The following is a 27,179-nucleotide window of genomic DNA, read 5'->3' as shown; positions in this document are numbered from 1 at the left end:
CTTCCTAAATGAAGACATTTTGTTCACAAAAACTATCTGCAGTGAGGTCCTAGTGCATAATCCACAATTAGGTGCTCTTTATCCCTGACCCTTCCTCCCATAGGGGCCAAATTGATACAAAGAAACTGGAGGTAGAACTCAAAAAGAAGAATGTATTAAATGTTGGAAGAAAACGGGAATCTAGACGAGATATAATAGTCCTCCTTAGTGTAGGGCCCCTGATACAACCCTGGCCTTTCAATACATATCTTTTTTTTTAAGTGCCAGTCCCCCGATTCTGTTTCTATTAATACATGAATTAGTCACTATAAATAAAAAAGCAGACACATGGTGTATCCTTCTCTCTGTTCTTTATGGAGGTTTAATGCAAGCCTGAAACATTGGACTTAAATTCTACATACTAATGTTAAAGTAGTTTTGGACCCTTTCAGTCTCTCTCTCTAAAATGAAACATATCAATAAAACAATATTAAAATCTAGGGAGGAGTGACTCAGTGAATAAAGACACTGACTAGCACTGAGTTTGAAGCAGGGGAACCTGGTTCAGTTCCCAGTGTCGGCTCCTTGTGACCTTGGGCAAGTCACTTTATCTCCCTGTGCCTCAGGCACCAAAAACATCGATTGTAAGCTCCACGGGGCAGGGACCTGTGCCTGCAAAATGTCTCTGTAAAGCGCTACGTAAAACTAGCAGCTATACAAGAAAATAATATTATTATTATTATTATATACCTCTCTCCCCTAAAATACGTGTAAACAACGGCCACATGTGAATTCTTTTAGCACTCGGAGAGAGCGTAGCGTCAGCACACTCGTATAAGGCAAGCCTATAGCATCCTCAGGACATATCCATGCAGAGTAGAAACAGTTTGTATAATAGGTCATCTGTCCCTTCCATACAAAATACGACAGTACCAGCACTGGAATAAAGTTTAAGGCGTTTAATAGTCACATCACCAGAGCTAGAGTCGCTCTCTCCCTTCTTCCCCCATCACCTCCTTTTCTCATAATCATAGTTATCCAGTATGGCTTTGTGTGCCTAGACTGTTCTACTGCTTCTTTGTTTATTATATTGATCTGGATGTGTCTGTATTTCTATTCATCTGCTGGGATGGGTTTACTCTTTCACTTTTACCTTTAGATTTGTATGTTCCCCTATTTCTTTTTGCTTTGTTTACTGCTGGTTCCCAGGTACCCTATCTACCTAAAGACTGGCAGTAGCTGCCCCTGGATTTTGGGACCTATTTTGTCTTTGTTGTACGCAGTGTTGCCTCCTGCGGAAGGTCCCCCTGGGGACCGAAACGTTGAGCCTAGCTTTGGTGATGTGACTATTAAAAATGTTGCTCTTTATTACAGTGCTTGTTATTGTCATATTGTATATGGATGTGCCAGATTACCAATTATTTTAGCACTAAAAACTCTAGGGTCCAAAGAAATGTTTATATCGGGTAACATTTTGTTGGCACACAAGTTTGAAGTTCTAGGCACTCATGTTCATAGCTGCTCAATATGTTCCATTAAGAGCTGGCATTTCTCTGGTCCATGGATGATGTAAGGCTTTAATAGCATTGTTTTTGGTGTTCAGAATAATTCAGCGGTTAGAATGCTTTAGTCACCGAGGAAGGCCAAGGTTATACCTTTACAAATTCATGAAAGCCTTTTCTAGTTCTTATCTTTTGATCTTTCCAGCTCGCTAGCAGGAAGCGCTTCTGAATGGCACCCAAATGATAATGCCATGAACTGTTTACTTTGTATTGACACATCAGCAGATATTTTTCAGTTACAGGGAATCAGACAGAGCTGTGCTCTCCAAAGTGTGTCATTTCAAAGCCGGCACGCTGTTTGATGCAGCAGCAGTGTCCGTATGAAAGAGTTTTACAGTAGCACTCGCAACAATATGTTCTTCTGCATCAATGCCGTGTAGCATTTTATACAGCGCCCTAAAAACTTTCACTCCATCTGAATTTACCATCTGTCACAGAAGTTATCTTTTATGTCATGTTACAAAATACGTTTTAAAGGAAGGATAAAAAATATACTTTAGAAGTTTTATTGTGACCTGTTCTATTGTTTGGTTTTAGCATTTAATTGTTATTATTACTATTTTTCTTTTAACCTTGAACACAGTGTGAGATTGCAGCTTTAAACCTTTTAATAAGAGATGAAGAAAATAAGGCGCAAACTTAAACTAGTGATAAGTGACAGATATACAGCTATTTAAAGTGCAATGTTCCAGTGCATTATATATCAGGTGCTGCCAAAAACACTTGCAGTTTCCCAAGTGCAATAACCAAGAAGTGAATAAAATGTGTGTTCACGGTGCTGTGAGGATCCGCCATTCTGGCGGCTGGAGACAGTCTCCTCACCTGGAAACAACTGCCGCCACGGACACCCAGGATGCGCAGTCTCATGGCCCGGTTACACGCGCGTGGACCTGGCGCAGCCTGTCTGCCCGCCCGCGGGCTCCACCTCTGCCCCACGCTCCGGCGCGTGGCGAGTGCGCTCATCCAGCCTCCCCTCTGCCTCACGCCCCAGTCTCCGCCCCCATCCTGGAGACGGACAGGACCGGCATGGGAGTGACTTTGACTTGCGCTCCGGTCTCCGCCCCCTGACCTCAGTGACTTGCGCTCCGGTCTCCGCCCCCTGACCTCAGTGACGCGCGCGGGTCGGCGCGCGCTCGGTCCCCCCTCCATTCCTGATCAGGCTGCATCATAGGGCACACCTGTGTGCACCAGCAGCCCATAGGATTCGGTTTCCTGGTTCCACCCTGGCTCTTCATTGGAGGATCTCCCTTTATGGGTTGGCGTTACTCAATTCCCTACCTCAGCACCGCGGTCGCGCTTCATTTGTGGTGAGCTACGCGTTACAAGCGCAAACTGAATAAAGTGAATGCACAGTAATAGATAATACCAGCCCTGCTGAGTGATGTTGTGCACTCCTCCGTTGAACCAGGGTCTCATAGGTTAAACCGCCATCACAGATACATGTAGGAGGAAACACATACAGAAATGCTGGTGCAATAACGTTTTATTTCCAAGCAACAAACACAAAGGTGATACATAAACTCACACTCTCCCCCAAGTAAGCGGGCAGGGAGTGACTTGGGGCGCGCTCCAACCCTAACTCCGCTCTCGTCAGCAGCTGGTACTTTCTTCCTGCCAGGTCATCCACACGGAGTCTTTCCCGTCTTCTTCTCTCACCAGCAGGCGCTCCGGAGACCTCTGACGTCAGTGCTGGATTGTAGAGGGGTTGGTAAGGTGGCCTCCAAGGTCCAAAAAGCCAAACTAGTTTCTCCAAATCAGTAGGCTTCTTCTGGGGTTATGCTGGGATCTTTGGGGTACCATGTCTAAATACCCTAGAGCTTCATTAATGAAATCTATGTCAGCTGATTACCATGTTACAAGGAGCGGCTGCTAAATAATACTAATCCCATCTCTAACTGTACCCGCCCTCAGCACACAGGAGTTTATACATGAATCTTAAACCGTTTAATGCTGGATGGGACAATGTCCTGCTGTTCTGTACCTTTCTATGTTGCCCAGTGAAACTGTAGTGTTAACTTTAAGTACATGCATTGTGCTGCATTCATTTAGAATGCTGAAGTCTAACCCTGTGTAGGTGCCGACAAAGGTATTAATCCTTATAGATAGAGAAACGGTTCACTGCCACAGAAACATAGAGGGTTTGAATGCAGTATTCATATAAAAAGCATATTCAGTATTTAACGATTAGCCATTATAAGGAGGCACACAAATCCTCCCAACACGTTTTACGCCCCACATGGCGCTTTAATCCCTTAAAGCAGCAGTCTGTGCCAATCACCGTTTATTTTTGCATTTTTTTTTCTTCGAGGTTTCTACTTGCCCTTTTCAACACTGTTTTGCTTTTTTATAATCTCGTGCTTTGTGCAGGAGATATGTGTTTGAAGTTGTAAGTGTCTGGTAGGTTACAATGAAGCTCTCCCCAAAGCCCATTGCTGTCTAAAGGTTACCATAGCACGACGCTAAAGCTGATGAAAATCATGGTTTTTAACACTAGAATAACATAACAAACAAAAAAAGAGCAAGATACTGTACTGCATTTCTATGAGTTAAACTAACATAGGCTTCTGGAGGGATTGCTGTTTTAAAACGTGCATTCATTGTTAACGTCATGGTAAAGGGGAACGCTGGCACTTTGTTTGAAACCTCTAGGAAACGTTAATAATTGAGCAGAGAGTAAACTGTTGTAGATTTCTGCCTGGTAAACCCGGCGTTCCTAATATAGGAATTTATTGCAATCATGGCCTTCTAAGGCTGCCTGCGCAGCTGCATCAGGGTGAATGTAAATAGAGCTTGATTTCTTCAAGAAGGGGATTTCATTTGATTTGTTTACAGTGGAAGGAAGTATTTGGTTTGTAATGCTTAAAATTAATCTTCAATATCCGCCCGATCTGCGCACCATTTTGGCGTGCTGTTATGAAACACTGGGGCCTCTGATAGCATCGCAGGGGCCAGAAAGGTTTGAAGGCATTGTTTAAAGAGTAAGACTAGACAGTGAGAGTCTAATTGAATCCAGACAAGACTGTATTAGTTGCAAGTTTATTATTATCTAGAGGAAGGATGAGGGGGGGATGGGGTCTGTGCAACAGGAAAACAATTATTTTAGACTGTCCTGTTACCATTTTAAAAGCAATTTTTAATGCTTTCCCCCCCCCCCCCTTGCTGAAGAACTAGGTTTGATGTTACTAATGTAGTGGGAGAGAAAGTGCAGATAGCCGTTTGTTTTGACACATTGCTCCATTTCCTGCGAAAGTGTTTAACACATGGTAAGTTATATATTATACTAGCTGAGAGACCCGGCGTTGCCCGGGATGTAATGTTCCCGTTCCTCTCTCTCTCCTCCTCCCTCTCTCTGTTTGTCCCCCATTCACATCAATCCAGTCCCCCCCCCCTCCTTTACAGCTTCATGTAGCGTGTGTGCGTCAGTCACTGTGTTTGCGCGCGCGTCAGTGAGTCTGAGGCAGAAACACAAACACACACAGACTGACTGACGCACACACAGTCAGTGTGTGCGTGTGTGTGTGCCTCAGTCAGTGTGTGCGTGTGTGCGTCAGTCAGGGTTTGTGTGCGCGTCAGTCAGTGTGTGCGTGCGTCAGTCAGTCAGTGTGTGTGTGCGCGTGCGCCAGTCAGTGTGTGTGTGTGGGGGTGTGTGTGCGCGTGCGGCAGTCAGTGTGTGTGTGTGTGGGGGTGTGTGTGTGTGTGTGTCAGTCGGTGTGTCAGTCGGTGTGTGTGTGTCAGTCGGTGTGTGTGTGTCAGTCAGTGTGTGTGTGTCAGTCAGTGTGTGTGTGTCAGTCAGTGTGTGTGTGTCAGTCAGTGTGTGTGTGTCAGTCAGTGTGTGTGTGTCAGTCAGTGTGTGTACGCGCGTCAGTTAGTGTGCGTGTGTGTGTGCGTCAGTCAGCGTGTGTGTGTGTCAGTCAGTGTGTGGGAGGTGATGTGAGTGGAGCGCCGGGGAGGGGAGCACCAGGGAGGGGAGTCAGGGGAGGGGAGGTGAGTCAGCGGCGGGGAGGGGAGGGTGGCGTCAAAGGCAGGGGGGGGGCGCCTCAAAGGCATGGATTCCTCCCCCTCCATTTCCTCACCTAGCAGCATTAAGTCCCTGCCGCCCTCCTCCTGCTCCTTGGGGATGTTGAGCCGTAGAGAGCGTGCTCTGGGAGGTGGGGGGGTAGGTGGGGGAGGAGTGGGGGGGGGAGAAGTGGGGGGGTGGTGAAGTGGGGGAGCGACACAGGCGACACCTACCTGTACTTCCGGGCGCCGCCATCTTCTCACTGGGCGCCGCGAGGGAGGAAGGGGGTCCTTCCGGGAGCCGCCATCTGTTCCAGTTGGAGCGGCGGCGGGGAGGGAGACCTGGCGTTGCCCGTGAGTAAAATTTCCCGCTCCCTTCTCTCTCCCTCTTTCTCCGTGTTCCCCAGAGGACAGGAGGGGGGGGGGGATAAACAGTGGACAGGAGGTTGTGGGGACGGACAGTGGACAGGAGGGGGGGGGGGCAGTGGACAGGATGGGGGGACAGTGGACAGGAGGGACGGACAGTGGACAGGAGGGGGGGGGGACGGACAGTGGACAGGAGGGACGGACAGTGGACAGGAGGGGGGGCAGTGGACAGGAGAGGGGTAGGAGGTGGACAGGAGGGGGGGGGCGGTGGACAGGAAGGGGGGGCGGTGGACAGGAGGGGGGGGGAGGTGGACAGGAGAGGGGGGGGAGGTGGACAGGAGGGGGGGAGGTGGACAGGAGGGGGGGAGGTGGACAGGAGGGGGGGGCAGTGGACAGGAGGGGGGGGCAGTGGACAGGAGGGGGGGGGGCAGTGGACAGGAGGGGGGGGCAGTGGACAGGAGGGGGGGGGCAGTGGACAGGAGGGGGGGGGCAGTGGACAGGAGGGGGGGGCAGTGGACAGGAGGGGGGGGCAGTGGACAGGAGGGGGGGGCAGTGGACAGGAGGGGGGGGCCAGTGGACAGGAGGGGGGGCAGTGGACAGGAGGGGGGGCAGTGGACAGGAGGGGGGGCAGTGGACAGGAGGGGGGGGGGCAGTGGACAGGAGTGGGGGGCAGTGGACAGGAGTGGGGGGCAGTGGACAGGAGGGGGGGGGCAGTGGACAGGAGGGGGGGGGCAGTGGACAGGAGGGGGGGGCAGTGGACAGGAGGGGGGGGCAGTGGACAGGAGGGGGGGGGCAGTGGACAGGAGGGGGGGGGCAGTGGACAGGAGGGGGGGGCAGTGGACAGGAGGGGGGGGCAGTGGACAGGAGGGGGGGGGGCAGTGGACAGGAGGGGGGGGGCAGTGGACAGGAGGGGGGGGGCGGGTGAACAGGAGGGGGGGGCGGGTGGACAGGAGGGGGGGGGCAGTGGACAGGAGGGGGGGGGGCAGTGGACAGGAGGGGGGGGGGCAGTGGACAGGAGGGGGGGGCAGTGGACAGGAGGGGGGGGGCAGTGGACAGGGGGGGGGCAGTGGACAGGAGGGGGGCAGTGGACACACACACACACACACACACACACGTCTCAGTTGATGCGCCCTTTCTCAGTTCCGTTTGGCGCCGGAGGTGGGGGAGCGACACCTACCTGTACTTCCGGGCGCCGCCATCTTCTTACTCGGCGCCGCGAGGGAGGAAGGGGGTCCGCCATCTTACGCGCCGGGGAGAGGTGATGCCGCTGGGGAGGGGGAGAGGTGAGTTTGAGCGCCGCTGGGGAGGGGGAGAGGTGATTTGGAGCGGGGAGGGGGAGAGGTGATGCCGCTGGGGAGGGGGAGAGGTGATTTGGAGCGGGGAGAGGTGATTTGGGCGGTGTGTGTGTGTGTGTGTGTGTGTGTGTGTGTGTGTGTGTGTGTGTGTGTGTGTGTGTGTGTGTGTGTGTGTGTGTGTGGCGCGCGTGTGTGTGTGTGTGTGGCGCGCGAGCCGAGGGGGAAGAGAGTGGCAGTTGGGTGACGTCACACACAGCAATCTGATTGGCCAGAGGCTGAGGACCAATCAGATTCACCGCAGATAGCACTAACCTCACTAACCATTCGATTTTATATATTAAGATTAAGATAAGTTATGGTGGGTAAAAAAAGTGAGACAAACACTCCACCATACAGCAAATAAAAATATTCCTTGTGAAGCACATTCACTTGTCTCAGACAGGTTGGCAACCCGGCTTTTCACCATTATCTCCTAGCATGCACTGCTTCCACTGTAGCAAGGGATTCTGGGAAATTATGTTAAAATGAGCACACAGTGTCCAATTTGCTTTAAATCCATTTTAACATGGACCCCTATAAGCTTCTGGCTGCCACATTACACAGCTTTTGAGCACAGCTTGAATTAAAGACATGATACAGAAAACAACAATAAAGCACACTAAATGCAAATACGTGATTAGTGCTAGCGACTTTATAAAAAGTGCTAGATGTAACCTATATAAGTTAGCGAATGTATCGGAAAATACGTATACAAATGAATGTGAATATAAAGGTATCTAATAAGTGATAAAACTACAAAAAGAGTGAACTGTGAAAATAAACAAAATTGTGAAAAATGCTTCTCTTGCCAGCTGGGAAGTGAATGCAATCTTAGGCTGCGTCCACGCTGCTGTTGACCGTGCTTGGCGCACACTCACGTGGCGCGCTCATGAGTGTGAACGTACGCCCGCGGGTGCTAGGCGCTTGTCGAGACAAATTAAATTGACTTTCAGGCGCACAGAGGGGTCACATGACCTCCTCAACCAATCAGTGCCAGTCCGTGTTTTGGCCACGCCCCAAATTCTTTCCCCGCACTCACACTGACAGAAAAACTTGCCGGTCACCCAAACGCTCAGACTTGTGGAGTTGGTGACGTCACCAGTCTCAAGCATGAGCGCGGTCCGCGGCACGGGGGCGCAACCTTAGAGGTCGGCTGCTCGGAAAAACAAAGGCTCAACTTCACTAGAAACAAGAACAAAAAAGAGCGCGCAACTCTCATAGTGTGTTACTGTGTTATAGTTAGAAGCATATGAAAGTAAATAACGCATGCACACCATATAAATAAGATCAGGCTTGTCGGGATTGCTGTGGCACTGTGAATTGCTGTCTCCCTCTTTGGAAGTGTCCGTGCGACAGCAGAGATGTGGATGGCACCAGGACGCGTCTCTCCTGGATTTCTGTTATACGCACCGCCGCTGTTCAGTCCTCGCACACCCCAAGCAGCGGATAGGGGCGCACCGTGATAACATCAGCGCCAGCTAAGAAGCCCAGCGAGTGTCCAGAACCGGATGATAGCGGAGAATAGGCGCGTTTTGGACACACCTGCTACAGACACGTTACTCCTGGCATTGATGTATTCCACCGCGTTTTGTGGCGCTCTCACTTTATTTGGGATGCGAAGAGCCTGATTTTATTTATATTTTGCACGTGCGTTTTTTACTTTCATATGCTTTTAACTGTGAAACACTAATACACTATGAGAGTTATGCGCTCTTTTGGGTTAAAGACGTGCACCGCCAGTAAAGCAACGACCTGGTGGCTCACATCAGAGTGAGGATGGTTACTTGCTTTGCAATTTGAAGTTGTGATAGGTTTCAACCACACATTATTGCAAATTGTTACCCTCTGAAGTACTTCGACTAAGACATGGTGGATTTTTTTTAACAAAAGGAAGATAAAAAAAGAAAGTAGTGATGCACAGAGACATTTTGATGCATCTCATTATAATCTGGGGGTCATGTAACTCCCCTCTAATTGCTCTTTCTGACCCGCCCTAAATCTAAAGCGGACGCACAGTGAAAAACATAGGGCAAAAATCTTCATGCAGCGACCGATAGATGCAAGGTTAAATTGCTGCAATTTGCATCCATTTTGAGCCAGATTTGCTGTGCTACGTTGAAAAACAGAAGAAATCCAAGTGTTTACATTTTTTTACTATATAAAAGTAGTTCAGGAGTCGTAATATAGCAGTAATTAATGATTACTACAAATTATTTCTATTACTTCTGTTAGAGCAGAACAATGGCAAATAAGGTTTTATCTATCTTTCAATAGACATTGCTATATATATATATGTATATAGATATATCTTTAAAGTGGTTTCCAATTAATAGAGATGATATAAACGTGTGCCCAAGTTTGCTTGGTCTTTGCTGCCTGTAACAAAGTCGCACCCTTGGAGAAGCTGCCTAAAAGATGCAGGACGCGGGCAACTTTACGCTTGTGTTTTTTTTTTTACCAACTAGCTCTTCATACACAAAAATAAATGTTTATGCAGCACATTGCCAAGTAATGAAATTGACATTGTTGCCACTCTCTCTCTTCACTGTCCACAAATGAAGGGTTTGTGAGATTTCATGTAACCTGAGGCTGCTGTGGCTGCCGAGGGGTTAAACTGAACAGGCGCAATAATGTCTGGGAAATTGATACACTGGAAGAAAATGAAAATGTAGCCTTTTCTCTGACCCATTCTTTGTGGGTTGCACATAAGCGTGCCGTTGCGTGCTCGCAAACGGGCAGACCTGCTCGTAAACAAACGCAGGCAAGTGGCCTTTGTGGCCTAAAGCTGCAACAGATGTTCTTAGGCTGTTTTTATGAACTATAATTTGAAGTGTTTGCCTCAATCCCGAAGTGGTTTCATCTGGGCGTTGACATGTCACTCGAGGGAACATGTCGTTTGTTGGCTGGAATGCGTTTGACCTTAAGCTTGAATTTGTTTTGCTTCTTCGTTTTGCTAATCCTCGCCCGGCCTACAGCTTTTGTTGACCACATGCAATCATGGGTCAGGATTAGAAGGGCCGCAAGGCCACCGCACCCACTGTCCCTGGACCACATGTCAGATGCAGCTGGGTGGCCCAGGGACAAGTAAAGCAGAAAAATAGGTTGATCAATGAACCAAGGATAATATGACCAGGAGAACCTGAGAGAAAGATGGACGGCCATTTTGGAAAGTAAAAAGTGGTTTCAACCATCCCCGTTTATTCACTTAAATACTTCATAAGGCCGCGCTTATAGTCCTGGCGACGCGACCGATGACGTCGCCACAAGCGAAAGTTGTAATTTGATTTTTATCGACGTCGCTGACGACAAGGCCAGTGACGTCACTAAAAGGGGCGGGCCGCACAATTTGATTGGTTTAGAGACAGTCACATGTGGCGACTGTCTCTAAAAAAAATCAAATTTACCCGGCTTCAACATTTTTGGACGCGCTTACTATAAGCGCTTGCGACGGAGTCCATGTATTTGTTTCGGAGCGCCGTCGCCGTCGCAAGGCACTGTAAGCGCAGCCTATAACTTCACTGGTTATCCCAAGAGCCTTTACAAATTCATATCAGGACCCTAGTGTTATATGCTGTATCTATACTAAAAGGATTGTTTTTTATATGTCATTTCAGTATTTTATTAAATTCAGAAGCTATTTGTAAATAACAATAAATTGATAAAACTGTGTAATTGCAGTGGCCCTCTAAACAATTAACATTCTCCAAACAATTACTGTATTAACATTCATTCAAAGTATTTACAGGTTTGAAAACTCCTGGCTTAGAGGAACACCCAGGGCAGAACCAATATAAACTGATAGGTTGCTAAGCGTGCACAGAAGAGCTGGGTTACCACTTATTGTTTTAACTCTAAAGAATAATTTGGTCACTCCATATGCAATGCTAAAATACCAGGTGTCAAATTCCCAATGGCCTTTCTGATGGTTTTCCTGTTTAATTCCAGTTTCACAATCCAGCTGAACACATACTTTATATTATTCTTTATACATCTTTTCCCTGATAGAGTTCTTATTCTGCGCCTGCTTTTAATCTCAAACCAGAGTTAAAAGTACAGTATGTACTGTAGGTATTTTTGTGGCCCCTTTTTTTATTTGCAAAGATTTTTTTGCAAAACGATTAAAACTTCATTCAAATATTAGACACGTCTCATAGTGTTAAATGACGGAACTTTAATTTATTTGCCATGATGGACACAACCTCAAAATATTCTTGTTTTGCAACTCATGCCTGTTGGGCAGGAGCTCCCTTGGCTGTTACCAACTCATCTGCTTACTAGTCATTTCCCTGTCACACTAGACTTGCGAACTTTGAAACACAAGTAGCCGGCACAGTTAACACTTATTAATGATAATATCGGCTACAGCTCTTACCACTGCCCAACCTTTCTCTGTCTCCTCCTCTCTCCATAATAAGTCTCTTCCATCGCCAGACCACAATGGCCTCTAACACAGCACAGGAAACATCTAAAGCAAACTGCGCCGTATATTCAGTGTGCTGCCTAGTTTGGAGCAGGGCCTGGCTTAATCTGGGGCTGTTGGCAATCCTGCATCCACAATACAGGGCCAATAGAGCTTCCTGTCCCATAAAGAGATGTGAAAGCATTGCACATCCACCCACAGAGCAGTACACCAGCCAATAATATGTCCTGGATTCTAAGCACTTCAATAAGTTGTCAAGGGCTGCATTCATATCCAACAGAAGTATAATTACATTTTAGGAAACCGTAATTGTTAGGAAAAGAATTATGCCCCCTCCCACCCCCCCAAATGTATAACACATAACAGACATCCAAATAAATCTGAGGCTACCAGGAAAGAAAATGAACAAACCACAAAACCACATCCTTATTCAGTACGGTAACCTAGGGCAAATGGACAAGTATAAAAGGAAAGAGCAGATTTAAGAGTGATTGCAGCTAGCAAATATTAAATCCAGATGAACAAAAAAAAACACAAAACTAGTGCGGGGAAGTTATTTGACGGCATGTTTTCCCTGTCAGCTAATAGTGTTCTGGTATCTTAGCAACTGTCTATATTAAAATGGAGGAAAGTGTCCAAATGCTGATGCTTGCTTAGTTTCCTTCTCTGTATCCGTGCGAGAGGGCTTGCTAAAACCATTAGGGTTATGCGAATGAAACTGTACTCCTACACTGTGCTCTGTAGTCTGCTCTACCTCCACATTTAAAGCTTTTAAACGTTTTGGCCCATAAGATGCCTAATATTAACTACTTACCAGAGACCTTGGATAACCGCATGAGAAGAGTTGCAGTAGGCCTAGCACCGGGCACATACGGTACCAGGGAGGAGTGTAAATAAATAATAATACAGCAGTGTGTCATGTTATATATTTTGTAAGATGATTATTACACTGATGTGTGAGTTCAGTGGCTTTCTTGTTCACTTCTTTTGGGGGTGTTTTAAACATGTACCTTCTCATGCCATGGGTATTGATGATCATGATAATATTTTTTTTATGTATACAGCGCAGTATATTGAATTTGGTAGGCCCAAGAAGCCCCGGCCCTGCAGAGCTTACATTGTAATGTTGATGCCTGAGGCCCAGGGAGATTTAGTGACTTGTCCAATGTCACAAGGAGAGATGACACTGGACACTCCAATTCCCAGTGGACGTTACCACAGAGCCAATCCTTCAGCCACATTTTGATCATCACTTAGCCTGCACCGAGCCCCACGGCTACAGAGGCCCCGCGCTCTTCCGCACAACCATAAAACTGCCGGGGAAGGGCGCGGTGCCTCTGTAGCTCTCTTACCGATGTCTTCCTGCAGTGTCCCTCATCTTGGTGCCGCGATGTCAAATGGTGTCGCATTGCCTTGACAACGTGACCTCGTGGCGCCACATTGTTATGACAACGGGACCCCTGTGGTGCCACTTTGCCATGACAATGTGCTGTCCCGTTGTCATGGCAACACGACACCATTTGATTTTGCAGCGCCCTGGTGAGGGACACAGCAGCAAGACATTGCGAAGGACTAGATATCAATTTATTAACCCAGAGGAGCACATCCACCCACTCCATTTATTAGCTGAGTGGGGTCCCCCCCTACGTACTACTAGTGGCAGCACGGCTAAGCAGGTTTTGACTTTGAAATTGGTCTTCAGAATGGGTCTTTCAAACAATTTACATATTAATTCATGATCTCCGAGATATGAGACTGCACCCCAAATCTAGTAGAATTGTGGACCTTGCGGTTGACATGCTATTTTGCCAACACTGCCTCGCCATAAATGCTGTTATGCACACACACACACACACACACACACACACACACACACACACACACACACACACACACACACACACACACACACACACACACACACACACACACACACACACATGTTTTGTTTTGGTATGTCATACAACTAGATGCGTTCTCTTTATTAGGTTTTCTGTGGCCAGGTTTCAGCAGCGGGGTGATGGGGGGGGGGGGGGCAGGGGGGAGAGAGAATGATTATGAAAACAGCATGAGGAAACAGGAAAATACATGCTCTTATTCCCTGTCTGCTTTTTATTATCACTGAATGTAAGAAGGAAAAAAAAAATAGTTTCAACTAAATGATGACCCCAGAAGTGCCTTGTGCACGCACATTCTGCTCGAATGACTTCAGGCTTTGTTTGCAAAGCTTTGATCACTCATTCCCTGATTTGGAAAGGGGAAACTGGATTTTAGAAACATAAATAGATCAGAGTTTCTGCTTTAAGATGGGCTTAATAGTACAAGCACATAAGACCATACCCTCTTGGAGATTTTGATTTCAGCCAAAATGTCCCATCCCCCCGCTTCAGAGCATGACCTGTTCTAGCACTTCTCGTTCTCTGAAGTGTGCTTCCCTCCTGTACGTTGGTGAAACGCTTTATTTGGAAGTTTCACTCGTACCCTCTCTCTCCTTTTTGAGAGTTTTTGAGTCTTTTTTGATACGTTTTATGATGTTGTGGCTTTGCAACATTTCAGTAGCTCTTCTTTGCACAATCTCCAATTTATTTATATGCTTCCGGACGGAGATGTGGTCTCCAGAACTGAACCCTGTGCTCTTGATGTGAGGTCTTAACAATGATCTATAAAGGGCCTTCACTCTCCCTCTCCTCCTGCTGCTAAAACCTTTCCCTGTACAAACTGGCATCCTACTGGCTTTCCCCATTGCTGTGTTTCCGTGTTTGCCTACTTTTAAGTCAGCTGAAATAATGAGTGAGGTATCTTTCCTCTATACAAGTAGTTGACATTACTGTGCCATTAAAAAAAAAAGCCATCTAGGTTTCATTTTTTTTTTTCTATTTATTTTTGGTTACAGTTTTGAAGCAGAGGGTCTCCAGAGAGAAACGGTGTTAATTTCAGCTCTGGGGCACCCCCTGTTTTCAGAGGTAGTTACCTCCGTAGGGGATGTCGGTATCTCTGCAGACAAGTTGTGTGCCTAACATAATAGCGGCGTTTAAATGTCCCGCGTCACTCGTGCTGTGGCGGCTTCCTATTGGCCCATATGCCGAGGTCCTTCTAACTTGCCAGAGATACCGACTCCCCCTATGGAGTTAAGTATTGCAGGGGGTCCCAAGAGCATAAATCAACGCGGTTCAGTTCCGGAGCCCTCTTGTTTTAACCCTGTACCTGGATTGCTGCCATCATCCTGAATTTGATCTTTTTTTTTTTGTGGCTCATACGCATACTTTTGCATTTTTGGAATTAAATTCTAGTTGCCACCCGTTTGACCATTCCTCTAATCCAGGGGAGTGCAAACTTTTTCCCCTGCGACCCCCTGCCGGCTCTCCCCCCCTGCTCGCGTCCCGCTTCCGGCGTTCTGACATCACATCACTTTGCCATGGCTAGAAGCTGCGGTAAGGGAAGTTACAGAGGCCTTCGTCGCTATCACGGCATTTCATTTAAATGCCTTGGGGAAGAGCGCGGGGCCTCTGTAACCCCCCAGTTTGCGCACCCCGCCCACAGTTTGCACCCCCCTGCTCTAATGTACCTGAATCATTAATTCAGTCACCTTGAATCGCTTTACCATAACTCTGTCGCTTATCCTTCAACCAATATCTTACCCGTTCAGTCACCTTAGAATGGCTTGTGGGTCTGAAATGTGTGCCCTCCCTATGTTCCTATACGCGCTCTAGTAATGAGTTTTCTTGGTGAGTAGCACGTTAGAAAAAGTTAGAAATAAATCCAATTCCAAGCATTGCAACTTGTTTATCAGTCTTATATGGTGGACAGGATAAAAAAAGATCAGATTTGTTTGGCTTGGTCTTTCCCAATAAATCCATGTTGGAATCTTGTAAATTGCTTTGCAACCTGGTGCTGACCTCTTTGTCAGCAAAGGGGTTTGTTTATACTGTGTGATCTTTTGTAGTGTAAGAATCATATGTATTTGCCATCTGACATGGAAGACTGCCTCTGTATTGATAAAACATTAGTTCTCTAAATTTGTATGTAATGGTATCCCTAAATGCTGCCCCAGAAGGGGTAAGCTTAGGATAAAAGGATCCTGCTCTAATTGCACCGTGTTCTCTGACTTCCAAATGGTGCCATATTATGCCTATATATGCACACACACGCACACATAGGATGGAAAAATCCCGGGTGCCTGGGTGTCTAAAATGTCCCCCCTGGCTCCGGTGCGGAGCGCAGTGATGGCTGATTGACAGGTCGTGTGTGTGTGTGTTTGTGTGTGTGTGTGATACACACTGACATACACACATAGTGATACAGACGAAGAAAGGGGTGGGGATGGGGCTGAGAGGTAGCCAAAACGTGCCCCCCCCCCACCCCTGCGCGCGCTTTACAAAACGCTGACCCCTAAAAATTCTGTCTGACTCCTAAGTATTTAATATTTTTGGCCTGATATATACAGTTAGGGGAATGAAAAAAAAATCGGCAAAACTCAAAAGGGGCTAAAACCATAGGACCAGGATTTAATAAATTTCTTTCATCTTGTTTTGCACCATTTAATCTTGTTACCCTTTTTATTTTCTGGATATTGTATTGTAGAAACACAACCACGGCCTCTGAATAATTTGTTTTACTAAAACTCATCCTCTTAAAACTTCACACTGTCGCCTTTTGGCTCCTGTTTCTAACATGGTTTTTGAGCTGCATATCATTGGTTAGGGTTGAAGCCCCTCCCCAAAAATTTGATTTATTTGCCCCCTCCATCATCTACATGGGGAGGTCCTCTGCAGCTGAACTGTGTTTGTGTCAGCTCTGGTGAACACCTCCTGTTCCTGAGAATGTTCCAATTGTATTTTCAGTTGACATGGGGGGAAAAAAATCAAGATTGCTTCCTCGAGTCATCCAATAGGAAGCCGTGATGTCATACTTCCATGACATCCCAGCTTCCTCTTGGCCCATGCAGTGGCAGACCTGGAGGCTATACTGGTTTCCCAAAAGGGACAAAATGAGCAGCAAATACAAATTCTCTGGATCCTGATGGTCCCCAGAGCTGAGACCTAGCACAGTTCTGCTCGTGAGAACTGCCCTGATCATATTATGAATTTTAGTTTTTAATCAAGGGGGGGGGGGGTTCTTGCTTTAACCACCTTGCAGCCTGAAGATGGTCTACTCCAACAAAGACTATGGGCAAAATTAATTTTTGTGAATTAATGGTTGCACACTGTGACCTAATTTGCAAATATTTCACACTAATTATGACTCAGCTGTTAAAAAGGAAGCAAATTGTGGAGTAACTCCAATATTACTGCAACTTTTTACAGGTTGAGGAAATGTTCATTTTTGTATCTGTGTATTGTAAAAATTGGACATATGGCAGACTGGAAATTTGTATCCTGAAAAGCAGTAGTTTGGTTTTAAGGCACAACCCCACTTTTGGAATGATTCTGTATCGGCGTCCTTCTATTAGGAAAATGTATCATTTTGTGTGTTGTGCCAATATACAAAATACGGGCCATCCACAAGTTCCTCCATAACGACCATGTGCACGCCTAGAGCTTTCAATGCAGACGTTCCTCACTGGGCAAGTCCAGTGATTATTAACACTATCGACTGACTCCCTAGCAAGTATTCTGTGTTTTTTTTCTCTCTTTTTAGTCATCTGTAACCCACAAAAAAATTAAAACAAAACAGATTGCTGCGTTACTTCCAAGTAAAAAATGTCTGTCTCTTAAAAGGGTTGCTAACAAAATGGGCACAGTCTAATTAGAACATAATGTAGATACTGTATTTTATTTTGGCTTTGGTGTCTTACATTTGATAGAGTTTAACCAACATCAAACCACCGAAACATTTTAAACATGGCCTCTGTTGATATCCTGCATGCCTGGTTGCTATGACCATGTTCGTAGATGCGATTTCCTCTTTAAAAATAGACCCGGCTACAAAAAGCATGGCAGAAATATTTGCGAAGAGTGCTTTATTTTGATCCATTTCGTTACAAATCATTTTGGAATCACTGGTACTTCAGTGTTCTGCATTTGCGTTCATCTTGTGGCAATGGGGAGGCCTGTCCACTGTTGCAACTCGCCTGCTATTGCCATTGGGCTTCTTGCGATGATTAGCTTGAAAAATCTGATCTGCAGTTACAATGGGGAAGATATTTCCAGTATTTCCTTTGCCTGCAGCCTGTTGCTTTCTCCGTTCTCTCCAGCTGGCCCTGTGGAATGTTTTTATTGATATTGTACCGTATCCTGTTCATTATGAATGTGCCACATTACAGGAAGTTTGAATTGCAAATATTTGTGATTCTGTTACAGGGCCTGGGGATTGAAGGCAGGTGTTCATGCCCTTTTATAGCTGTTATATATTTTTTTCTCTCTGCAGCGGCACCAGATGCTACATAGCACAGTTTTATTTGCTGGGTTGTTAAAGCATATCAGGTCTCCTTATTGAGCATTTAGCAAATGGTGTCCAATAGGCTTTTCCATCCCTCGGAGCCCTGTTGAAATGAATGGAAGCAATGTTTTACTCATTTCTCTGGGGTCCAACCCTGATAAAAAAAAACCCGTAGGGGATATTTTATAGAAGCATTGTTTATTAATCTTACACGTTGACTTCTCAATCTAACTATATCTGGTTGTCTTTTTAGCCGCCTCCTTCCCTTAGCGCAAATGAAGAAGATGTGGGAAGTTCAAATGATGCACAAAACCAGCTTCACACTGAACAACTAAACAGTCCCTGACTAAATGGCATAGCTGTTATTAAGATCTTGCAGGGTTATTCATTACACTGCTATAGTGCCGATGGGGACGGTATCGTACGGACACTCCCATTTGAAGTGAATAAGAGTTTGTGTGCGAAAGTGCCACCATCAACCCTATTGCATTTGAATGAATGAAATTATATTAAGCAGAACGTTTGCATAATACTACTTTGTGCACTACTTTGACAGCGCAAATAAATGGGTAAAATAAAAAAGACTTGTAAACGAAGAATAAAATCCATTCGTAGAAGAGAACTACACACCATTAAAAGTGCTTTAATTACCACATATTGATGTACAACAGTTTTTTTTAAATTTTTTTTTTTTTTTATGCCAGGAAATGTATAAAGTATAAATATACCTCAATTCGCATATGGAAAACATGTTAAGAAGTCTAACATATTTTTCATATAAAGTGTGTCTGCTTTTTGTGGTAATTTAACCACTTTTTAACACGTGTGGTAAATAGAGTTTAGTTCAATTTGAGTGACTGATAGCATTCTAAAGTGTGTCTGAACCTGTGTTATCTGGTTGTTCAGCCCAGCAAAGAATATATTTCAAAAAATTAAAAAAAAACATCAAGTCGGCCATTTTCCCGTTACACCAAAGTAAGATGCAATGATTTTGGCTAGGTAGACAGGTGTAATTCTGATTGCCCGTTTGTGATGCAATATAATGTAGTATTGATTCTGATTGTCTTGCCTTTATTCATTTTCGCTGGTGATGACAGAATAAATCATGTACAGATGGTTTCCTTTGCAGGCTTGAATGCTCTACGGAAAAAACTTGGAGAGCTATCCAACCCATCAGAAAGTGAGGTTGCCGGGTCTGTGGTAATCACGCTGAACGATTTCCTGCAGGCGATGAACGATGTCAGGCCCAGTGCCATGAGGGAGGTGGCAATTGACGTGCCCAATGTAAGTCATCTCAAGGGCACTCTTAAAACAATGTTCAGCCCTTCAAATGCCAGAGGTGGCAAGGTCCCAGTGTGAAACTGGACAAGTTCCTACTGCACCGTTGATTATGCTACAGTTCATACACTCGCTGCCTATTGGTGTGTATGTGTGTGTGTATATGTATATATATATGTATATATATAATATTACACACAGGCACCTCAGCCAACGTTTCGGTCTGCAAAGAGAGACCTTCCTCAGGTCTCTCTCTGCAGACCGAAACGTTGGCTGAGGTGCCTGTGTGTTTCTACAATACATACTACTTTGAATATACCCCTGGTCTGCTGTCTCTTTGTTGCTGGACCTCCATCTGGTAATATCTCATCTATTTGATTATTTATGGGACTAGCATCTGGATACCTTGTGACATGTGAGTGCTGGTTGTTGCAATTCTCTCTCTCTCTCTCTCTCTCTCTCTCTCTCTCTCTCTCTCTCTCTCTCTCTCTCTCTATATATTAGGAGTGTGTCTGTTTTTTTCATATATATATATATATATATAAAAACAGACACACTCCTAGTGTAATAAAGTACAATAAATATTTTATAGGACTTAAACATATAAAAAGCGCACTCACAAACAGAGCATAAAATCAAGCATTTATGAGATGTACTCAATCGCCATAGACTGCAGGGTTCCACACCAGCCGTTCCTTAGGTGCCTCCTCTGCTGTAACCGTCACTCTTATAAAAAACAGGAACATTTATTAAGCAAGGAAGGCTAGGTGACTGAACAGATTAAAACAAACACAATGATGCCAATAGACACAATAAACACAATATATGACAATAAAAAACAAGAATACTCTTGAAAATAAAAAAGAAGGGAAATGTGACCAAAAAATGTCCAAATAGCGCAAATGTAGGAGGCAGTGAGATGTGGGAGGAATTGTCACTCGATAGGTAGCAAATGACTGGAGCAACAAATGGAGAGAGGTAATTGACCCGTCAGAGGATAGATTGCGGATGCAAACGTGGAAAAATCAGGCTGATATTGACCTCTATAGATGGAGATGGGGGTAAGAAAATAGCATAGGCAAGGGATTAAGGAATGGTCTCACCAAAGGATGTAACCGCGATGATCACAGGGGTCTCCGCGTCCCTCCGTCAGCACACCAACGAAATCATGCTGGAGATGAACATATGTGATGCTGATCCGGGTAACACTGGAGACGCTGTTCCACTTCCACTTCCTGGATTACCCCCTCACACAAGACAGCTGTATTCGTTCAAATTGAATATTCACTCGTGTCTCTGCTTCATGTCAGACTCAGACTCAGCCAGACAGACAGACAAATGCAGCCTTCCACTTTGTTCCGCCAATATAACTGAAATAGTTGCTCTCACTCCTCACATGCGATTAGGCACTCCTCTCACAGTCAGCTGTCGGACATTGATGACGCAAACCTACACCGTTTCGTCAGCTTTTGCGCCGACTTCTTCAAGGGTGAATTCTAAGGGATAAGTGGTGAACCTTTATAGGGTTGACTTAAACCTGATAGGTTTATTAGTAGGAAGACAAATATGATGTCTCTTAAAGAGAAATTCATACAGAAAAGGACCATCAATGAAACTAGGATAGAGCCAATATATAACACAAAAAAATCTAAGGTTATTGGAATAGGGCTGCAATATAAAACATATATAATAAGGCAAGTCAAATTAAGAAAAAATATTATTAAATGTTACATACCAATAATCACAGAGGTCATTACACTCTGCTCATATTACTCGACCTCTCTGCAGCGTTCGACACCGTGGACCACCCTCTTCTCCTTCACATTCTCCATACTCTTGGTATTCGGAACAAAGCTTTATCTCGGATCTCCTCTTACCTCTCCCATCGTACTTTCAGTGTCTCTTTTGCTAACACCTCATCCTCTATTGATCTCTCTGTAGGGGTACCCCAGGGCTCTGTCCTGGGACCCCTTCTCTTTTCTCTTTACACACTCTCTCTAGGTGATCTAATCACATCTTTTGGGTTTAAATATCACCTCTATGCTGACGACACACAAATTTACCTTTCAACCCCTGACCTTACACCTGCTATACAGACCAAAGTTTCTGAATGCCTCTCTGGAATATCATCCTGGATGGCCATCGGCCAACTGAAACTTAACATGGCAAAAACAGAGCTCCTTATACTTCCTCCCAAACCTGGCCCTACTACCTCCTTCCAGATTGCTATTGGAAATACGATCATTCACCCAGTAGCCCACGCACACTGCCTAGGGGTTACACTTGATTTCTCTCTCTCATTCTCTTCTCATATTCAAAACGTTTCTAAAACTTGTCGCTTTTTCCTCCGCAATATCACAAAGATACGCCCTTTCCTCTGTTACTCAACTGCTAAAACCTCCTGCTGTCCAGCCTTCATACCTCTCACCTGTCTCCCCTACAATCTATCCTAAACGCTGCTGCCAGAATCACTCTACTCTTTCCTAAATCTGTCTCCGCATCTCCCCTCCTGAAATCCCTCTCCTGGCTTCCTATTAAATCACGTATCTCACACTCAATTCTCCTGCTCACTTTTAAAGCTTTACATTCTTTTGCCCCTCCTTACTTCTCAGCCCTAATTTCTCGCTATGCACCATCCCGACTCTTGCGTTCTTCTCAAGGATGTCTTCTTTCTACCCCCTTTGTATCTAAAGCTCTCTCCCGCTTTAAACCTTTCTCACTTTCTGCCCCACACCTCTGGAATGCCCTTCCCCTCAACACCTGACTAGCCCCCTCGCTATCAACCTTTAAGACTCACCTTAAGACACATCTGCTTAAAGAAGCATATGAGTAGCACTGGATAATCATGGACACATGACACATAAAGCTTGGCCCCCTGCAGACGCACTTACTAGTATTCCCTCCTACTGTCTCTGTACGTTCTCCCTACCTACCAATTAGATTGTAAGCTCCTCGGAGCAGGGACTCCTTCCTTACTGTTACTTTTACAGTATGTCTGAAGCACTTATTCCCATGATCTGTTATTTATATTATTTGTTATTTATATGATATGTATTACTACTGTGAAGCGCTATGTACATTTATGGCGCTATATAAATAAAGACATACAATACAATACATACAATACAAAATAAATATAAAATAACTATGAAATAGATACATATATATATATAATCCAAATCCTTATATTAATAAAATATATATAAATACTAAATATTAATAATAAAAATAATAATAAAAAATTTAAAAAATTCTTAAACATTTTTTTTTTTAATATAAATTATAATAAAAATTGTGAATCTGGAAAAATTGAGAGATATATATATATATATGTGTATAACAACATTAAGCATAGACATGTAAGGAAAACAGACTCAAAAATAGAGGAAGGTAAATAAAATAAAAATGTGTGTACATTCATGTAAAAAGTGCATACACACATGTAGTGCATATATAACCATCACATGCGTGGACACAAGTATTCCTATATAAACAATAAAGTAAACAAAGATATATAAAAATGTGCACATACACATAAATAACTCAAAACGACAAAAAAATGAGTCTGATGATCTAAACAATATGGAATGGGGAGGGATAAAAAGGGGTGGGGAAGGGGTAAGGAAAGAGTGGGCAGGCAGACTAGGAAGGAGAACTTGGACACTAGACAATGGTACTAGTGTCCAAATTCTCATTCAAACCTCCGGGTGTCAGGCTATTAAGCCTGAAAATCCAGTAGGTTTCCCTAAGAGAGAGCAACTTGACCCTATCTCCTGCTAAAACAGATGAGGGAATATGTTCCAGACCCATGACTCTCATATTGTGGCAAAGGAAACAATGTTTTGACAAACTATGGTTAGTTATACCGTTCAAGACATTTCTCCTATGCTCTAAAAATCTAGTGCAGAGGGGATGTGTGGTGCGGCCTACATACTGTAGGCCGCAAGCACAATGAATAAGGTATATTACAAAAGTGGTTTGGCAATTAATAAAGCCTTTAACCACAAATGTCTCACCATTAGAAAAATATGTAAATTTCTTTTGTGTTGTCAAAAAAGTACAAGTGAGACATCTCCCTCTATTGCATCTAAAGTTTCCTGATGGTTTTGTGAACCCAGTATTGGGTAAAGATCGTAATTTAGTAGGAGCCAAGATGGTTTTATGACATTCCGTTCTTCTAAATATAATGGAAGGAGCCTCATCCAAATGTGTTCCCAAGATTGGATATTTTCTCAAAATATATAAATACACACACACACACACACACACACACACACACACACACACACACACACACACACACACACACACACACACACACACACACACACACACACACACACACACACACACACACACACACACACACACACACACACACACACACACACGTGAAAAAGAAAGTACACCCTCTTTGAATTCTATGGTTTTACGTATCAGGACATAATAACAATCATCTGTTCAATTGGCAAGTCTTAAAATTAGGTAAATACAACCTCAGATGAACAACAACACATGACATATTACACTGTGTCATGATTTATTTAACAAAAATAAAGACAAAATGGAGAAGCCATGTGTGAAAAACTAAGTACACCTGCTGATTCAATAGCTTGTAGAACCACCTTTAGCAGCAATAACTTGAAGTAATCGTTTTCTGTATGACTATCAGTCTCTCACATCGTTGTGGAGGAATTTTGGCCCACTCTTCTTTACAACGTTGTTTCTGTTCATTGAGGTTTGCGGGCATTTGTTTATGCACAGCTCTCTTAAGGTCCAGCCACAGCATTTCAATCGGGTTGAGGTCTGGACTTTGACTGGGCCATTGCAACACCTTGATTCTTTTCTTTTTCAGCCATTCTGTTTTAGATTTGCTGGTGTGCTTGGGATCATTGTCCTGTTGCATGACCCAATTTCAGCTAAGCTTTAGCTGTCGGACAGATGGCCTCACATTTGACTCTAGAATACTTTGGTATTCAGAGGAGTTCATGGTCGACTCAATGACTGCAAGGTTCCCAGGTCCTGTGGCTGCAAAACAAACCCAAATCATCACCCCTCCACCACCGTGGTTGACAGTTGGTTGAGGTGTTTGTGCTGATATGCTGTGTTTGGTTTTCGCCAAACGTGGCGCTGTTTATTATGGCCAAACATCTCCACTTTAGTCTTGTCTGTCCAAAAGGACATTGTTCTAGAAGTCTTGTGGTTTGTTCAGATGCAACTTTGCAAACCTAAGCTGTGCTGCCATGTTCTTTTTAGAGAGAAAAGGCTTTCTCCTGGCAACCCTTCCAAACAAACCATACTTGTTCAGTCTTTTTCTAATTGTGCTCTCATGAACTTTAACATTTAACATGCTAACTGAGGCCTGTAGAGTCTGAAATGTAACTCTTGGATTTTTGCAATTTCTCTGAGCATTGCACGGTCTGACCTTGGGTTGAATTTGCTGGGACGTCCACCCCAGGGAAGATTGGCAACTGTCTTGAATGTTTTCCACTTTTAAATAATCTTTCTCACTGTAGAATGATGGACTTTAAATTGTTTGGAAATGGCCTTATAACCCTTCCCAGATTGATGGGCAGCAACAATTGCTTCTCTAAGATCATTGCTGATGTCTTTCCTCCTTGGCATTGTGTTAAACACACACCTGAATGCTTCAGACCAGCAAACTGCTAAAACTTCGGCTTTTATAGAGGTGGTCACAATTGCTGATGATCAATTAATCAAGGGCATTTGATTAGCAGCACCTGTCTGCTACTTAGCATCTTAATTCCTATGGAAGCAGTAAGGGTGTACTTAGTTTTTCACACACAGCATCTACATTTTGACTTTATTTTTGTTAAATTAATCATAACACAGTGTAATATGTCATGTGTTGTTCATCTGAGGTTGTATTTACCTAATTGTAAGACCTGCTAAGGAACAGATGATTGTTATTATGTCCTGAGGTGTAAAACCATAGAATTCAAAGAGGGTGTACTTTCTTTTTCACACCACTGTATGTGTGTGTGTGTGTGTGTGTGTGTGTGTGTGTGTGTGTGTGTGTATATACATATACACACACACACACACACACACACACACACACACACACACACACACGCACGCATACAGTTGTGTGAAAAAGAAAGTACATCCTCTTTGAATTCTATGGTTTTACACATCAGGACATAATAACAATCATCTGTTCCTTAGCAGGTCTTACAATTGATACATACAGGTGTATATATATATACACACATATATATATATATATACATATAGTGGTCGACAAATCACAATAAAATCTACTTGCCGAACAAAAAAAATCTATTCACCACCTAGTACCACACGTGTGCTACTTGGGCCAATAGGTGCTCGCCACGATGTTAAATCCACTCGCCCGGGGCGTGCAAATGTATAGGTTTGTCGAACAATATATATATACAGTGTTCGACAAACCTATACATTTGCTCGCCCCGGGCGAGTGGATTTAACCCCCGGGCGAGTAAATATTGGCCCAAGCAGCACACGTTTGGTACTAGGTGGCGAGTAGATTTTTTTGTGTGGCGAGTAGATTTTTTGGTGATTTGTCAACCACTGTGTATATATATACAGCTAAACCCCGTTATAACGCGCCTCGTTATACCGCGATTCGGTTATAACGCGGTTTTCCCGTGGCTCCCGTTTTTAAAAAAAAAAAAAAAAAATTAAAAAAAATTTTTTTTTTTCATTTTTTTTTTGCACACACTGCACACACTCACTGCACACACACTGCTCATTGCTCACACTGCCACACTGCACACACACTGCACACTGCACACACACTGCTCATTGCTCACACTGACACACTGCACACACACTGCACACACACTGCACACTGCACACACACTGCTCATTGCTCACACTGCACACACTGACACACTGCACACACACTGCACACTGCACACACACTGCTCATTGGACACACTGCACACACACTGCACACTGCACACACACTGCTCATTGCTCACACTGCACACACTGCACACACTGACACACTGCACACACACTGCTCATTGGACACACTGCACACACACTGCTCATTGGACACACTGCACACACACTGCACACTGCACACACACTGCTCATTGCTCACACTGCACACACTGACACACTGCACACACACTGCACACTGCACACACACTGCTCATTGGACACACTGCACACACACTGCACACTGCACACACACTGCACACACACTGCACACTGCACACACACTGCTCATTGCTCACACTGCACACACTGACACACTGCACACACACTGTACACTGCACACACACTCCTCATTGCTCACACTGCACACACACTCACACACACTTACGCACACGCACACACACTCACACACACTCCCACGCACACTTACGCACACTTATGCACACTTACGCACACTTACGCACACTCACGCACACTCACAGACACTCACACACACTTACACACACTTAGACACTCACAGACACTCACAGACACTCACACACACTCACACACACTCACACACACTTACACACACTTACACACACTTACACACACATACACACACCCATATACACACACACACTTTCTCTCCCATATATACATACACACACACACTCTCTCACTCTACACAGACGGGGGGTGGGGTCGGAGCAGAGGAAAGGCCGCGACCAGCACCACCACCCGCTCCCCCCCCTCCTCCCGCGCAGGCAGCGGGAGCGCCAGGGACAGCGGTGGGGAGAAGAAACCCCCCGCTACCACCTCCATGCAGGCAGCGGGATCTGAGGTAAGCGGCGACCTGAGGGACATCCCCGCTCTCATCTCCTGCCCCGCGGGCTGTCACGCGGTGACAGGGGGAAGCGGGGACAGGAGGGACATCCC

The 27,179-nt window shown here is 44.8% G+C and overlaps 1 protein-coding gene across 2 annotated transcripts in view; it reads left to right on the top strand.

The window, feature by feature from the left end:
- AFG2A (AAA ATPase AFG2A) overlaps positions 1-27,179 on the top strand; it is a 407,705-nt gene that overhangs the window by 35,149 nt on the left and 345,377 nt on the right. For both annotated transcript variants that reach the window (XM_075615740.1, XM_075615729.1), the window contains exon 10: positions 19,165-19,319. In XM_075615740.1, the coding sequence (XP_075471855.1) occupies positions 19,165-19,319 (155 nt within the window). The remainder of the gene's footprint in view (positions 1-19,164; positions 19,320-27,179) is intronic.

This window comes from Ascaphus truei, chromosome 1, assembly GCF_040206685.1.
Source record: "Ascaphus truei isolate aAscTru1 chromosome 1, aAscTru1.hap1, whole genome shotgun sequence".
In the NCBI taxonomy this organism is placed as follows: domain Eukaryota; kingdom Metazoa; phylum Chordata; class Amphibia; order Anura; family Ascaphidae; genus Ascaphus; species Ascaphus truei.
The sequence above is the reverse complement of the archived record's forward strand: the minus strand, read 5'-3'. Positions and strand labels throughout refer to the sequence as shown.